The sequence below is a fragment of the Castanea sativa genome, chromosome 10, assembly GCF_040712315.1.
Source record: "Castanea sativa cultivar Marrone di Chiusa Pesio chromosome 10, ASM4071231v1".
NCBI classification, from domain to species: Eukaryota; Viridiplantae; Streptophyta; class Magnoliopsida; order Fagales; family Fagaceae; genus Castanea; species Castanea sativa.
In genome coordinates this window covers 37,448,231-37,465,079 of record NC_134022.1, presented here as the reverse complement: position 1 = coordinate 37,465,079, position 16,849 = coordinate 37,448,231, and the positions used below count along the sequence as shown (strand labels likewise).

The 16,849-nt window shown below is 32.7% G+C and overlaps 1 protein-coding gene across 2 annotated transcripts; it reads left to right on the top strand.

Moving 5' to 3' along the window:
* Positions 1–1,456: 1,456 nt before the first annotated feature.
* On the top strand, positions 1,457–5,835 carry LOC142611580 (uncharacterized). Of its 2 annotated transcripts, none has more exons than XM_075783651.1 (2): positions 1,457–1,700; positions 4,068–5,835. In XM_075783651.1, exon 2 carries the CDS (start codon positions 4,131–4,133, stop codon positions 5,523–5,525), a length of 1,395 nt encoding a protein of 464 aa, XP_075639766.1. In that variant the 5' UTR covers positions 1,457–1,700; positions 4,068–4,130; the 3' UTR covers positions 5,526–5,835. The 2 variants fall into 2 exon arrangements, with proteins under 2 accessions (XP_075639766.1, XP_075639767.1); XM_075783652.1 differs by having other exon boundaries at positions 1,469–1,700; positions 4,076–5,835.
* Positions 5,836–16,849: the final 11,014 nt, after the last annotated feature.

Genomic DNA, 16,849 nt, shown 5'->3' with positions numbered 1-16,849 from the left:
GACCTTTACCGGACCTGTCCGAGGAGACACTCCTCCTTAGACAACTCCTCCACCCCTCGTAGTGTGAACTGGCCTGTGGGCCTCAAAGACTCTGCTTGGATAGACTTACCCCACCAAATCAGACCCAAGGTCCAAATATATATATATATATATATATATATTATTTATTTTACTCCCACAATAATTATTTAGGATTTTTTGGAATGTTGGAAAATTCTTACATTTGGTTGTAAATCACACAAGAGAATTAGATGCCATGGTATTCAGATTTCCCTTAGTTTCCTTCTTGTAGAAATGTGGATTTCCTTTGAAACAAGTAGGTATCTAGATTCCCAACTAAAAAAAAAAAATCATTTGTTATAAATTAACATATCTATTTCCTTAACTTTATCTCTTCCCACCACAACAACATAAATGCCAAAATAAAATAAAATAAAATATTTATATCTCCTATTTGGGATTGGTTAGATGCTAAAATAAAATAATATGTTTATTTATATTAACAAAACATGATGTTGTGATTTTTATAAAGAACAAGAATTTAAATAGTTATTTTTGTAATATACATGTCATTTTGAGATGTTAGACTATAATTTTAATGAATTTGTCATAATTTATTGTTTATATTTTGTTTGTCATTATTTATTTGGAGCAAGATTAAAAAATTTGATATTGGGTTTATAAATCTAAGAATAATGTGAGAAAAAAAAATTCATTCAAGAATCTTAGGAATAAACCAAAACATATGAATAGTTACATTCTAAGACTTCCACATTGCAAAACAACGCACATCAGAGAAATGTGGATTCTCCATACCAAACGTGACCCAAGTTTCCAAATTCAATTTAAATACCTTGTTGCATTAACGAATAAAACACTAATAATCTAAGTTTCCAAATATAATTCAAATACCTTGTTGCATTAACGAATTAAACACTAATAATGTTTTCTTTTCTAAGGATATCTACTTTTAATGCAATCAGATTTTTGAAATCAATTTTGTTCTCCAAAAAAAAAAAAATCAATTGGAGAACCTAATGACTGAATTTCAAATATGTTTCCAAGCTTAATCCTAAAGTTTAACCAAATGTCTAGAGCTAAAAAATTTTCCACATGTTGATACAACAAGTTGTTATTGATAGGTATTTTGTTTTAAGAGCATACCAATTTAGGTGTCGTTTGATACATATATTTAAATATATATTTTTAATTTTTAAATAATATTATACATTTTTTTCACATATTATTTTACTTATGTATTTCTAAAAAATACAAGAATAACGAAACCAACGGCTCCTAATTGTTGTAAAAAGTATTATATTGCAGCATTATTCAACTCAAACCGACACCTAGTTTGGTCCAAGTACTATCACTTCCCTTGAAACGAAGTCGTTTATCTGGGCCACCAAACTGATAACAGGTTGATTAAATGCACACCTCTCCCTATTAAATAATCTCTCTCTCTCTCTCTCTCTCTCTGAGAGCGGCTTGGAGTTGCTTTGCTCATGGGGAGACACACGCTTCACACACCTTAGCCACTCAAAACAGTCTCCTATCTTTGCAAACTACTTTTGGTTTCGGGGGAAGAAACCTTCTTGTAGGAAGCTTTTCATGCTCATCATATATACAAGTATCTAAGCCAACTAGAAGCCTCAAACATCCTTTTCCAAATTTCGTATTATCTACTCCCAACTCAACAGGTACCTTTTCTTTCTCCCACTTTGTCTTTTCTATCTATCTATCTATTTCATTCACATATTTGCTTTTTCCAAATTCTTTTTTTCTTCTCTTTTATTCTGGTGGCAAATCAATTTGGTCTACTGCAGTATAATGCGTGAGCTTATTGAAATCTCAATTTCTTTGTTTACTTTTCAACTTGTTGGAGATGAATTTCCACTTGTTTTGAAGTTGGGGTAAGAAAAGAGCTAGGCCTAGCCTCTCCCATTTGTAATGAGTTCTGGTCTTTGATTGGGCATGTGGGTCTCTGTCAAATGGCTCCTTTCCCTTGCTTTTGTTATCTAATTTAAACTATTGGGTCGATTCCATTATTTAGTTAAAGATGCAATTTTGATTTGTGCCCACCAATTTAAGAGCTGTTTATGCCTTATGGAGCAAAAGAAATAAAGAAGAAGAAGAAGAATTTAATTGCTGTTAGCTGAAAACCAATTTCTTCAGTTGCTTATAGCAAGTACTGCATAGTTCAGCAAATGGGGAAAGTTATGTTAGAAGTAATATTAATGTGCAAGTAAACTACTTAGTTTAATTGAATATTTTATTCAAACTCGGGGAAGAAGAGGATTTTAAACTATATTTAACTGTTGGGAGTACGAATTTACAAATGTTCATATGTAATGTGTTGGGAAATTTAGACCCGGTTAATAGAATTAACAAATTTTAAGCCCAAGTTGTTAATTAGATTTATTATACACAAAACTTATTAAAACAAACAAATATCAAAATTATGTCAAAATCATATGCAGCGGAAAAATAAATAAGGCAAGATATGATAACTCAGGAAAACCAATGAAACCAACTAGTTCTACAGTAAAAAACTTGGGGTGAAACATTCCCGAAAAGCAATCCATTATAGTAAAGAGAAGTTTCAGATCTAGTACAAAACCTTTGTCCCTAGATTCTACAATTCTCGTAAATGAACTCACAATAGAAACCTTCTACTGCTTTAGAACCTCTGAACTCTTTAATATATGAACGCCACCTTTTGATGCACGGATCCCAGTATGTGACTAACTGCTTTACACGAATCTCAATACGTGACTCACTCACCAACTTGAGAAAGAAAAATGTTAGCTGCAAAGTTCTTCACTTCATCAACAATGAAGATCAAGAAGCACTTGGTTACAAAACCCTAAGGCGCAAAGACGCAGTAACTTCTTTTTTTAGAGAGAATAAGGCTTCGGTCACCTTTTGCATATGTTCTCCTTGTATTCTTTTATATGACGGCCTTTAAAATAAGCCTTATATATGCCTAGGGTTGTGAGGAAAGAAATCCTACACAAATACAAAAGCATGGGCCGAAAACAGATCTGAAAATTCTAATTTCCGTAACCTCGATAGATAGCAGGTATCAAGCCTCATTAAACCTCGATAGATAGCTATCTGTCGAGCTATTTGTCCAGTTTTAGTAAATACATTTTCTTCACTTGTTTCTTGGTTCAATCTTCATGGCTTTAATACTAGACTTAAACAACATGTTCTTTGAAGTATTAAACACATCTTAGATCTACCCAAATACAAATAAAGTGCATTTTGTCAAAGGATTAGCCAATTACATAAAATATGTCCTTAACATACTGCTCTCCACTTAAGAGTGCATGTTTACTCACGTAGTGCAATGTGTTATTGCTTCAATACCCAAAGATGTATTTTTCCTACTTTGTTATCCATTTCTTTTGCATTTTGGTAGTTAATTTATTTAACAAAATTCTTCAGTTGTTTAACCTCAGATATTTAAGCAGTGACCAGAAAGAACAAATACATCCTCTGTATTGAACTTATTACCTGAAAAAGTTTCAGTTAGTTTGTTGAGACCAAAACAATAGAGGTTCAAAATTCAATTTGTTTCAAGTCATGTTGGTGGTACTGGTAGCACTATCGATTGTAGTTGTATGACCAAGGATACTGGTATAGTTGCCAACAGACTTGGAAAGGAATGAGTCCTAATTTTACTTTCTTCCCCCTTTTTTTTAACTCTCCAAGCAACTTAATGTAGGACAAGTTATATTAGGTTTTTTTCGCCATTGATTCTTTCTGGTGTCTTTAGTTTGCTTGCAATCAAGTTGAAATTGCGCTTTTTTATAATATAGGTTTTGCCTTTTGTAATATAATTTTTTAATCCCAGTCATACAATTGGGTTCTCCACTCACTACTGTTATTTGGTAGGACAGGTAATATTAGTTTCCATGTGACATTGATTGTTTCTGATGTCTTTAGTATGGTTTCAAACTTTCAATCAAGTTGGAATTTAGGCTTTATTATTTTATGGACTTTGCCTATTTAGAGTGGTTAGCTTCTTTTCTGCTTAATCCATTATAATTTGGCCTTCCCAGTCATGCAGATTGGGCTCCCCACTTGCTGCTGATATTCAGTAGACATATTTTCAAGAATCAACTATGTTGAAGCAATCACCTAGTAGAAATCAGAGGTCAAAAGGCTTCAAGGTGAAGCATGCAATACAGATATGTCTTTTGCTTGCCATTTGCATCTGGTTGCTTTACCAAGTCAGACACTCCCATGAAACGAAGAAAGCATATGAAAAGAACTCTGGAACGATATCTGAAAAAATGCAGGGTGGGTATGAAATCATAAAACTTGGGAGGAAGGACCTGCATCCTCAAGTAGGGGAAACGGCTTTTGAAACTGAAAGGAAAGAAGAATTGGAACAAGAGATTGAAGATAGTAAACCAGAAGAAAGTGAGGATGAAGGCAGAGGTGGTGGAGATGATGAAATAGATGGACATGATCAAGAGAGAGTTGAAGAAGAAGATTCTGATGAAGTCGAGGATTTAATCACTGAAGAGGATAGGGAAACAGAGGAGGGAAATGAAGAGCTAGAGAGTGAAGGGAAGGGGAATCAAGTTGAGGATGTGAGCTTTTTTGAAGATCAAGCCCAAATTGAAGGTGAAAGGAATACCCAGGAGGCAAGAGAGGAAAATTACAAAGGTGATGATGCCTCCAGTGCTGTGGTTCAGAACACCCAATCTATAAGCACTGGATTTAAAATTGGACACTTGAGAAGTGTGAAGGAACAAGTAGAGAATGCAGAAAATATTGAAGTAGAGCAGGATAATGAAACTAATAGCACCCTAGAAGTTGTGGTTAATATAAAAAATTCAGGACCCAAGGAGAGTAATAGCATGGAAGTAACTAGCGGTGCTTCTGGAAATGCTGCTCGTGGTGAAGAAAGCGGTTATGGATTTGATTTGGCCAATTCAGATGTTGGCTCAAATTCAAGAGAGGCATATGCCAAAACACAAATCCACAGCGATTCAACATTGATGCTGATGAAAACCCGTGAATCTTTGAATGGAACAGATACATTGCCAAATCTGATTCATGATGTTGATATAACTTATAATGGAAGGCAATCATACTTGAAAGCTATTTCAAAGGAGAAGTATAATAGCCCCAAGGCTGAAAATGAGCATTCAGATTTCAATTTCAGTCTTCCTATGACTGATAATTTAGGTGCCAGCAATAGGGAAATGGCAGTATTTAGTGAATCTGAGTCTGCTGCGGAACGAAAGGGGACTTTGAAGCTTGATGAATCTGCTGTATCTCAGGAAAGCCCTGCTAAAATTACCAATGAGAATGAAAATACAATTGATAGAAAATCCGAGAAAGGCTCAGCATCACTGACAACGGATGAGAATGTAGATTCTGTACATACTGAGTTCTTTGATTCTTCTGAGTCCTCACTCTATCAAGGTGGAGAGGATCAAACTACTTTGGAGACTTTGGCAGGGATCAGAAATGAAATGAACAACAGTGAAGATGCAACTGAATGATGGTTTTTGATGAAGATAATGCATGTCAAGGTAGATTAGCAATTGTACATGTTCTCCTTGTTTTGCTTTATGTTCACCGTTGATTAGGTATTATGAAGATGAAATTGGCCTAGTATGATAGTTTTAGGAAATCTTAGGATATCAATATATATAAATATATAACTACATTATGAATTTTGTATGATTACTTGTAACGCGTTAGTTAGAAAACTTGTACCCAAGAAATTAAAAAGGGTTGCAAGGAGTGGAACTATATTGGTTTTCTACTTGGACTTGGTTGCATAGCGATGAATGATGGAAATTAGAGTATCACGGTTTTTCTACAACAATTAAATTATTTGAGCTTGTGAAATTAAGCTCACTGCACTCGTTGTTTGGAGTGGCTTATGGTGATGATGATCGAAAATATGAAAGGGTTAAATCTTGTGTTCGTTAAATTTAAACTCTTAAATTCATAATTGGGTCTTTAACTTTATATATATTTTTAAAAGTCTGAGACCACTTATTTATTTTTTTTAAAGAATTTTTTTTTGATATATGAAATTATAATTTTCTTTGTACTGCTTGCTTTTTGCAATTTTTAGGGTATAGAAAATTAATTTTCAACCTAATGAAAAACGCTAGACACATTTCTGTTATACCTTATAGAACTAGTCACAATCAAGAATCCTTGTAGTTGTTAATAATGCTCAGTTTAATTTAGTATATGTTCGATGTAGGATTCATCACACACCCACACAAGACATAATCAATTAAATTGGGGCATCATAATTTTACTCGACTTGTAACCTGATTGACTTGACATGTTTCTAACCTGCTAAAAATAACCATTCTTTTAATTACCCGAACTAGTTTTTGACCCGCAACCCAATTGATTCAAACTAAACTTGACCCAACTTGCCCGTTTGCCACCTCTAAGTAGGAATGACAACGGGGTGGGTTTCCAATTCTCTGCCTCGCCACACTCTCTCTTTAGGGTGGGTTATTTACCCCACCTCTTTCTACCAGGTACCCCCGCACGCGCGCACACACACCCAGATAGATATATATATATATATATATATATATATATATATATATATATATATATATATATATATATATAATTAAAAGTTTATTTTGAATGCATTAAATTAAAACTCATAAAACATTAAAAAAAAAAAAAACAAGTTCTAACATTACAAAACCTTCTCAAAATATAACAATACAACAATTCAAGTAATAAGAAGTATAAAAACAATCCAAGCATAGCAATATAATAATTAAAAAAATATTAAAATGTAAAATTATAAGTTCAATAATACAATATATAAAAAAAAAAAAACATAAAGGCTAAAATTACATACGTATGTTTTATAAAAAAAACCTATAAAAATATTATTTAATTATTTAAATATAAATGGGGAGGGTGTGGGGCGGGTTTAGGGGAAAATATTAACCCCCATCCTTGCCCCATTTGTTATGTAGGGTAGGTAAAAGTTGTCTATTAAGGACGAGTGAGGTGGGTACCTGTGAGTGCAAGTTTAAATTATCATCCCTATGTCTAAGCGCAGATATGACTAAGGCTTTTTTTTTTAGTTAAAACAAATATAAAGAAAAATAAAAGCACAAAACTCAATCTCTTTGTTATAATTTAATAAAAGTACTATTAAAAATCTATATATGTCGTCAAACTAAATTTAGATAGTAAGTTACGGAGTGGGAATGTATTGGTACTGCTTGTTTGGTCCCAAAATTGGTCTATGACCAATAAAAATAATTTACTCATTTAACGCACAAATGACCTATTGATACATAACAAAGGATTTAAAAAATTGGAATTGACGTAAACATAAAAAGAAATGTAATTCTAAAAACACTACGAAATGAAGAATTATCATATTTTAGGCATAAATATGTTCCTAATCCTAAAATTGCATGAACATTGTTATTATGCATGAAAGTGCATGATCTTGTGAAAATACTGAGATAAGCCCTTAAATATGAATCGTACATGATGCATGGAAATGTTGTATTCAGCCTATGGGTAATGTTTTAGGGAAAAAGATTTTCAAAATTCGTTTTTTCTCACATTATTCATTTTCTTCACATGCTATCTTTTTCACTTTAAACAAAAAATTGTAATTGTTCACCATTCCAGCCCAAATTCAATAGCCGGGCCTGCCGAATTAGCATTTAAGTTCCATTATAACAGGCCGAATCAAATGGGTGCCCAGAATCACATTGAGAAGCACATAAAGCCCCAAAGTAATTATTCACATGGGGCTGAAGCAAATTTCAAAACCCAGTGAAAGGAAAGTGACCGGATTGGCATGCAAATGTAGTTTTATTTTTATTTTTTTATTTTTAAAGAAGAAAGTCTACGAACCCTTATTGAAAAATTAACCATTATCAGCTGAAAGTACAAAATATAAATGGGAAGGAATATCCTCCAACCACATTGCTAAATCTTTAACATGTCTAGGCATGCAAATGTAGTTGATTTGTAAATAACTTCAACCAAGATAATAAAAATGAACTTCAGTTTTGAATTTAATAAAATACACATTTCACCCTTATAGGATTGTTTTCGTTTTGAACATTCATGTTTGATTCTATTAGTATTTTTCATATTGTTTCTGTTTATTTTTGTTAATAATAAGATTGTCTATGAGATTATAATATGATTTCATTCAATAATAATGAAAATTCTGAATTCTATAGTATTTTAGAGTAAAATTTTCATGAAATATTTAAACATTAAAGGAAACCCTCATAATATTAATAAAAATTGACGGCACGACTAATATGGAAATAGAACTAAAAGTGAAGGGTCAAAACTAAAAAATTAAAATATAAATATTCAAAATAAAAGATGGACCTTAATTTAAAATTTTCAAAATTCAATTTAGTAAATTATTGATCTGTGTTAACGTGTAATAGGGTTGTAAGCTTTAGGCCCACCTTGTTTGCTTGTATAGAACACATACTTGTACTACACACTCTGCCTCCTATATATAAAGACACTCATGTATACTTTATACTCTGAGAAATACAATACATTCATTTAGTATTTCTAACATGGTATTAGAGCTACCTTGTCGTGGCCATGGTTTTCTGTCCTTATGGTGTGTTTAAGAACAATCTTTGTCTTCCTTAGTGTTTATTTGCTACGTTCATCTTCTTTGGCTTCCCACTGCTGTTGTTAAAACTCTCCGGTATAGTCATGTAACCATTAGAAGTCGCATCAACACTACAACACCATTGTCTTCCTCAAATCACTGTCATAACCAAAATTCATTCAAGGGATCTTCTCACTCTTATCAAATCTCAAGGTTTCATCAAACTTCCATCTTAAGTTTGAGAGGGAATGTTAGAGATATATTATCTCATTAGTATAAGTCAAAGCCTAATTCTACTTTGTGTAAAAGTCAAGTCTCTTACTTGTATTAGAAGTCTATTAGTTTAGGGTTTAGTCTATTATATATACTCATACTATGGTTCATTGTAACACAGGTTTTGTACTACACTCTTATATAATAAAGATGTAGCCCTTAAGGGTTTCCTCCGTGGACGTAGGTCGTAAGGCTAAACCACATAAGCCTTGTGTTCTTGTGTTCTTGTGTTCCTATTTTATGATTCTCTCTTCCGCATAACATATTCAGCATGGAATATATCATGGCTAATATGTAACATGGTATCGACACGCACTTTATGGCCTTAAACAAGCTCCACAAGTTTGGTTTGCCAAGTTCAGCTCTACCATTTCTCGCTTGTATTATATTGCTAGTCATTATGATTCCTTCTTATTTCTTCCTCACACTGACAAATGCACTATTTTGCTTCTCCTATATGTGGATGATATGATCATAATTGGTGATGATCTCAGTGGTATTCAAGAACTCAAGGATTTTCTCAGTCAACAATTTGAGATGAAAGATCTTGGATATCTCAGCTACTTCTTGGGTCTTGAAATCACTCATTCCATAGATGGTCTTTATATTACTCAGGCCAAATATGCTTCTGAACTTTTATCTTGAGCTGGACTCACTGATAGCAAGACTGTTGATACTCTAGTTGAACTTAATGCGCATCTGACTCCCTTCGCAGGGGGGGAAACCATTGTCTAATCCCTCTTTTTATAGACGATTGGTTGACAGCCTAATTTATGTCACTGTCACTCGTCCAGACATTTCCTATGCTGTTCACCAGGTGAGCCAGTATTTGTCTGCTTCACGATCGACTCATTATACTATTGTTTTGCGCATTCTTCGATACCTGAAAGGCACTCTCTTCCATGGCCTTTTCTACTCTGCTCAGTCTCCCCTTGTTTTTCGTACATTCTCTGATGCTAATTGGACAGGAGGTCCTACTGATTGCAAATCCACCAAAAGTTATTGCTTTCTTCTTGGTTCTTAACTAATTGCTTGGTGAAGTAAGAAACAAACCCTTGTGGCTCACTCTAATACCGAAGCAGAATATTGTGTCTTTGCTGATACCACATCTGAACTTCTTTGGCTACGATGGCTTATTAAGAACTTAAGTGTGTTCACATCCTCTGCTACTCCTCTTTATTGTGACAACTAGAGTGTCATTCATATTGCTCACAATGATGTCTTCCATGAATGGACTAAACACATTGAGATCAATTGTCATTTTATCCGTTATCATCTTGTTCATGGTGCTTTCAAGCTGTTCTCAGTCTCCTCTAAAGATCAACTTGCAGATATCTTCACCAAGTCACATCCTACGGGACACTTTCGTGCTTTGATTGACAACCTCAAGTTGGTCTTACGCCCATCTTGAGTTTGAGGGGGCTATTAACGTGTAATAATATTGTGAACTTTAGGCCCACCTTGTTTGCCTGTATGATACACATACTTGTACTACACACTTTACTTCCTACATATAAAGACACTCATGTATACTTTATACTTTAAAAAATACCATATATTTATTCAATATTACTAACAAATCTGAAAAAAGCAACTTGGGAGAATATCTTTCATGTGCCATATGTATAGGATCATATATCAATGAAACACTGGTCTCGTTCGTCCGGGCCTGGAAATACAATCTTGCAACCAGGACGGAGAACATGAATGGTCAAACCTGATATCATGGTCCCATCAAAAAAAAAAAAAAACCTGATATCATGGGCTCACCGAAACACCGTCACGGATTCCACAATGCTGACATCGATGCTTACTGGTTTGCGATGTCCTACACAAACCTTTTTCTTTTTCTGATACAGGTCCAAAATATAATAATTCTCCTGCACAAACCTTCACTAATAATTTTCAAATATACAGCAAAAACTGAAAAAGGTGTCATCGTTTCCCGTCCTTCGTTTTGACAGCACATCCAACAAAGCAATAATACATCATGTAGGGCACTTGACCAGACCTTTTTATATATATATATATATATAATATATATTTTTTTAAATCTCTATAATAATAGAAAAAAATAGGTCTCACACTTTCTCATTTAAGAGTTGGCCCTATAAGAAAAACTTGGCCCCTCCTCCGATATGTAGCCATAAAAATGCCCCACCCCAAATTCCTACTTTTCCTTTCATTCTCTAAGACATGTCACCTTTCATTCTCTAAGACATGTCAGTCATATCCCACATTTTTTGTTTTTTGCCTGAGGCCATATACCTTAACTATTCAAAGACCTATGTTGTACTGGTGTGGGAATTATCATTAGAGAGGAGAGAGACTATGAGGGTACAATATTAGACTATTAGTTTGAATTATATTGATTTTGAATTTAGTTGAGATGAATGAAATTGATTTTGAATTTATTTTTGACCATAGTAGTTTAATTTGGTTGAATTTAACTGCTATTTATTTTATGGTTGCTTATAGTGACTTTATTATATTTAATTTCTATAAATATTATTTTTTGTAAATTTAGTATAATTTTGGTTAGATTTAATGTTTTTTTTTCTAAAACTAATGCAGGAAGACATGTATATATGTCATACTTTGTATTTTTCTTGAATTGCAAATCAATATGATAATATTACCTCGGCCCCCCCACCAAAAATTTCTAGTTGCGGCCCTTATATATATATCAGTAAAAATAAAAATAAACTTATCGGATGTTCTAAAAACATTTTTTAGTGAATCATTTTAATTCATTTTTTATAAAAAAAAAATAAAGTAATTAAAATTTTGACAGTTTTTTTTTTAATTTATCATAAAATTGATATTAAATTTTTTTTTTGAATATTAATTGTTTATTAACAATTACCCTAATGACACTTATTAACATCCTTTAACATGATCCATAAAAATGTAGGGTTGAGTTTAAGTTATAGTAGGTGTAATTTTTTTGAAATATGAAACCATTCAATAATTTTATACTAGGTGTAAATTGTTTTGTAATATTAAACTAACAAAAAAAATTTAATTAGTTTTTTTCTTTTGTTTACAAATCTACCGATGGATTATATTTTTTTTCTTATACCACCACGCATGCAAAAAAAAAATTTAATTTCAAGATTCAAATATTTCTAATAAAGACTTTCAAGATTCAAATTATCCTCCCTTGACTATCAAATTATAAAATAAAATAAAAAGTTATTTTCACATATGAATATCAAATATATACACACACACACATATATATATAGATACACACAATTAGCCTTTACACAACTCAATTTCTTTTAATCAAGCCAATTTCTATCTCTTAAATCATATCGATCTCAAGTAATATTCTTTAACTATTTTAGATTAAGAAATTTTTGTTAAATAAATTTGATATTATACAGTTAAAGAATACTAATAGTTTAAAAATAAAAGAAATTTTACATAGTTATTTTCACACTGCTTGCTTACGTATATAAGTTGAGATAATTATAATAATAATTAAATGAACAAATATTTCTCATAGATAATAAATTCAAGTAAAGATTTCTAATTTCTAAATTCTAACCACACATACCAAAATTGTCTTTTCTTCCAAGAAAAAAAAATTAACGTCCCTATCTCTAATTCTCTAAATGCAAAATAAAGAAACTTGTTTTGTTTTTAGAGAAATTAAAAAAAAAAAAATCCTTTTATCAAGGAGATTTACTTATCTAGTTTTAGAAACGTGTAATATAAGAGTAGTAAAAGGAAAAATTATGCCTTAATTATTTGCATATTGTTATCTATTTTAGAACCGCAAATCTTGAATACACTTTAGTTTAACTAAGGTTTAATTTATAATAAATAAATAAAAACCACAACCGCAACACATTAGTCATTTAAATAATATTGCATTAAAAAGATATTAGTATGATCACAAAATATAAGTACAAGGGCATTAATTGTTTTTATTACTGTATTTGAGTGGAGGACTACTTAATATTATTGATGTATTCCTCCAAGAAGACTGAATAATTTCTTGCTAAATAGGTTTGGAATCAATCGTGACCAAAGAACCTAAACATGATGCCCCCACCGTCGGCACCGACACAACCAATCCAAGTCACTGTCGAATCTCACTCCTTTTTTTTTTTTTTTTTGAGAAACTCGAATCTCACTCCTAATAAACAGTCATTATGCATCTTTATCAACTGCTCCTCAGTCCTCAGTGTCATAATATCGAATATCAGTGCTTTACACATCCTTGTAGAGCAAACCAACCTCCCCTCCTCCACTCGCACTACATTGTCGCATATCAAGGTGTTGATCTGTCTGATCTCTTTTTTTTTTTTTTGAGAATACTAAGTATATATAGTGCCATTTTCGGTTTGTTTATAAAATATTTTTATCACCAACTATACAGATAAAAAATTATTCCAAATGATTACACTAATTCTTTCTAAAAAAATGATTACACTAATAAATTGCTTTTTTTAGAATTTATTTTCTGTTCAAAATACACTTTACGTTGAAACAAATGCACCCCAAATACATTTTTAAGTTGAAACAAAGGTAAAGAAATTCAATTCGGTGGATTGGTAAAGAACTTACAATCAGATCAGATCAAAGAAAAAGTAATTAACTTCAATCATAACTTTAATGTCGGTAAAGTGGTGACGAAAATAGTGAATTAAGTACAAGTGTACAACCAGAACCAGGACTGAGAATCTATCGAAAAACAAAACACCAGAACTGAGAAGGGTCCCAGAAACGCATGGGGTTTAACTGTTTAAGATACGAAGCAGCCCAGAGCCTTTTCGCTGCCCGATATCATGTTGACGAGAAACTACATGGTATTTGGGATGCTTGCTGTGGGGGGTAAAAAGATCCTGATAGGAATGTGGGCCTTTTGGGCCGTGTTAAGGAAGGCCGACCTGCTCCTGGGTTTAGAATTTGTTAGTACTATGGGTCGGCCCATACGCCGAGGATCCGAGGATCCAGCCGAGGGTGAGCTTACCCTCGGATGAACACCGAAGAACTCGGGATTTCATAGTAAAGATTAGGGGATGACACGGTTAAGGCCCATGGTTAAGAGGGGTGAACCCTAGAACGCCCCAGAAGCACCGGTGTTGAAGAAATGTCAAAGATAAAGGCTGCCACCTCCACATTAAAGACTCTGCACCTACCACCCTGGCCGCATTTATGGGGAAGTGACACCTGAACAGTGGAAGAGAAACTTCTGGTTACTATTCAAAGGCACTGAGAAAAGAAATATCTAGGCTAAGGGGGAAGTGAGGCAACACGTGTACAAAGTATTCAAAAGAGTAGTATTTAAAGAGCAATCTAAGACAGAAAAAGGGGACGGACTTTTTGTAACCTAAAAAGAAAAAGAAACAAAGACAAAGATATAATATAAGAACAACTCTCGGTTTACATCCGAGGAAGCTGATTTACGATATTCTTTGTTGTTTCCAATTACTTGCAATCTTTAGTTTGTCATTTAATCCTCACACGCTTCTAACCTGGGTTTCAAGCCCACACTCTACAAATTCATATTGTTTAAGGCATATTGGGCCGGAGCCCATAACTGTTCTTGGGACCAAGTGCAATTTTGCACTTACACTTGCATTCTTCAACTTGCATGACAAGGTTAGTCTTATATTTGTAGACCCACTCTTATGTGAGTGAAGATATCGATGTATATTTCTGAAATACCTTATACTATCTTTATGTTGACACGACTTACACTTTGCAATTTACATTGTCCTGCACAATAAAAAATTCATTATGTTTTTTTAATATGCATTATCTTCCTCATATAATATAATTTTCTTATGTAGAGTTACAAAATTTTTATTTAATAAGTAAAATATATTTTGGTCTCTAAATTTTACAAAAAAAAATAATATTTTTCGTCTTTAAATTATTGAAAATTTTGTCTTTCTATCCTCAAATTTTAAAAAATATTTTTTTCCTAAACTACTAAAAAAGTTATATTTTTGTTCCTATTTTTTTTCTTTAAACTATTAAATAAATTGTTTACAAAATTTATGTATGAAAAAATAATTTTTTTAAAGGTTAAGAATTATTTTTTCAAAGGTTAAGAACTAAAAACAAACTTTTGGTAAAATTTAAGATCCAAAATAATATTAGATATATAATATCCAATTGTTGGATTACGTGTTCTCTATGTTTTTAACACGTATATTAAATTTTATGTTAATTAGATGCTAAATTGTTTTATTCAACGTGGAAACAATCTTTTATGCACAATTTAAATATACAAATTTGACATTTAAATACTTAATCAATAACATAGTTATTAATCTTAGATTATCTTGAAATTTTGTATGCATATAGAGTATAAGGAAAAGATCTAATCGAGCAGTGGGTTTATCAAAATGTGCTTCCAATAAATTGCTATTGAGTTATGTAATAATGCTTAAAGTTATATTAAGTGTAATTTGAATTCATATATATATATATGTGTGTGTGTGTGTGTGTGTGTGTTTTTTTTTGTTTTGTTTTTTTGTTTTTGCAAATGACCTAAAAAGGCACGGACAAAGTCATGAAATGTGATTTTTTTTTTTTAATGTAATGTCTATAAACAGCTTCATGACTGCATAATCTCCGTGGACTGAAAGAAAAATTAAAAATAAAAGAGCAATTACGTTAGTATAGTCAATTTTCAATATGCCAAGACATCTCTAGTCTAATGGCAAGAGGTGGGGGGGGGGGGGGATGGGGGGTTGTTTGTTTCTGAGGTTAAGTCCTCGGGGGCAGGGGTGAGGGTAGAGTATATTTCTAACCATGATAAATAAAATAAAAAAATAAAAAAAAGATTCATTTTATGGCCTGTTTGGAAGTTTAGAGAGGGAGGAGAGTAAAGGGGAGTAGAGGGAAGGAGAGTAGTGGGGAGGAGAGTAGAGGGTAATTGTTATCCTCCACCTTGTTTGGATGTTTTTAAAATTAGTAAGGGAGAAGGGAGTAATTAGCCATTCTTCTTGTTTGGATGTTTAAAAAATTAGGATGGAGAGGAGAGGAAATGATTTAAATAGACAAATTTACCTTTTAAAAATGTACTATGATTAATTTATTAGTTTTGTAAACTCCAACCAAAATCCAAATTCTCATTTCTTTTCCACATTTTCTGAGCAACCAAACACAGGCACAAGTAGAGGTTAAAAAAAAAAAATAGAAATTTCACAGAAACACAAACCAAATCCCCCAAAATGCACACAACCAAACAAAAAAAAAAAGAAAAAAAAAAGCAAGATCCTGGAGAACGAAGAGCAAGCAAAGCGAGATCCTGGAGTTGTAGGGAGAAGCCCTAGAATCATCGTCGAAGAAGGGGCACCAGGAATGGAAATTGTACCAAGAAAACGGACGGTCACAATCTTTGGAGGAATGTCGATCGTGATCCTCATCGTCGTTGGGATAGTTCTCCGGAATCAGAGGGGAAGAGTCGCCGTCGCGCTTCATCAGGGAAGAGTAGCTGTCACGCTTCATCGCTGTCGCTTGAGCTCAATCCCGATCGCCGCGAGCAGCGTGGACCTTTGGACGTCGTTGTCGATGACCCACGGCTCGGCGGCGTCTAATTTCTTGTGCTTTTTTCAGGTTACAACTATGAGATTCTGAGAAAAATTTTTTAGCTTTAATTTCTGTTTGGCTGCTCTAAAAATGGAGGAAAAGGGAAAGGAATTGAAATTTGTGTATTGTGTAGTTACACTTTTTGAAAGAGAAAAGTGTTTGTTTTTGGTGGCTTTTCTGGTTCTGAATTTCTAAAAGTTTAGCTTTATTTTATTTTTTTTTGATAAGAGCTTTAAATTATTTATTTTCTCATCAAACAAACAAAAATTATTTATATAATCAGTTTGTAATTTTGTTAATTTAGAAATGGTAAATTGGAGAATTCTTTTGGTTAATAATTTATCTACTCTACTCTCCCTCTAAATCTCTCCAATTTGGGGGAATTAAAAATAA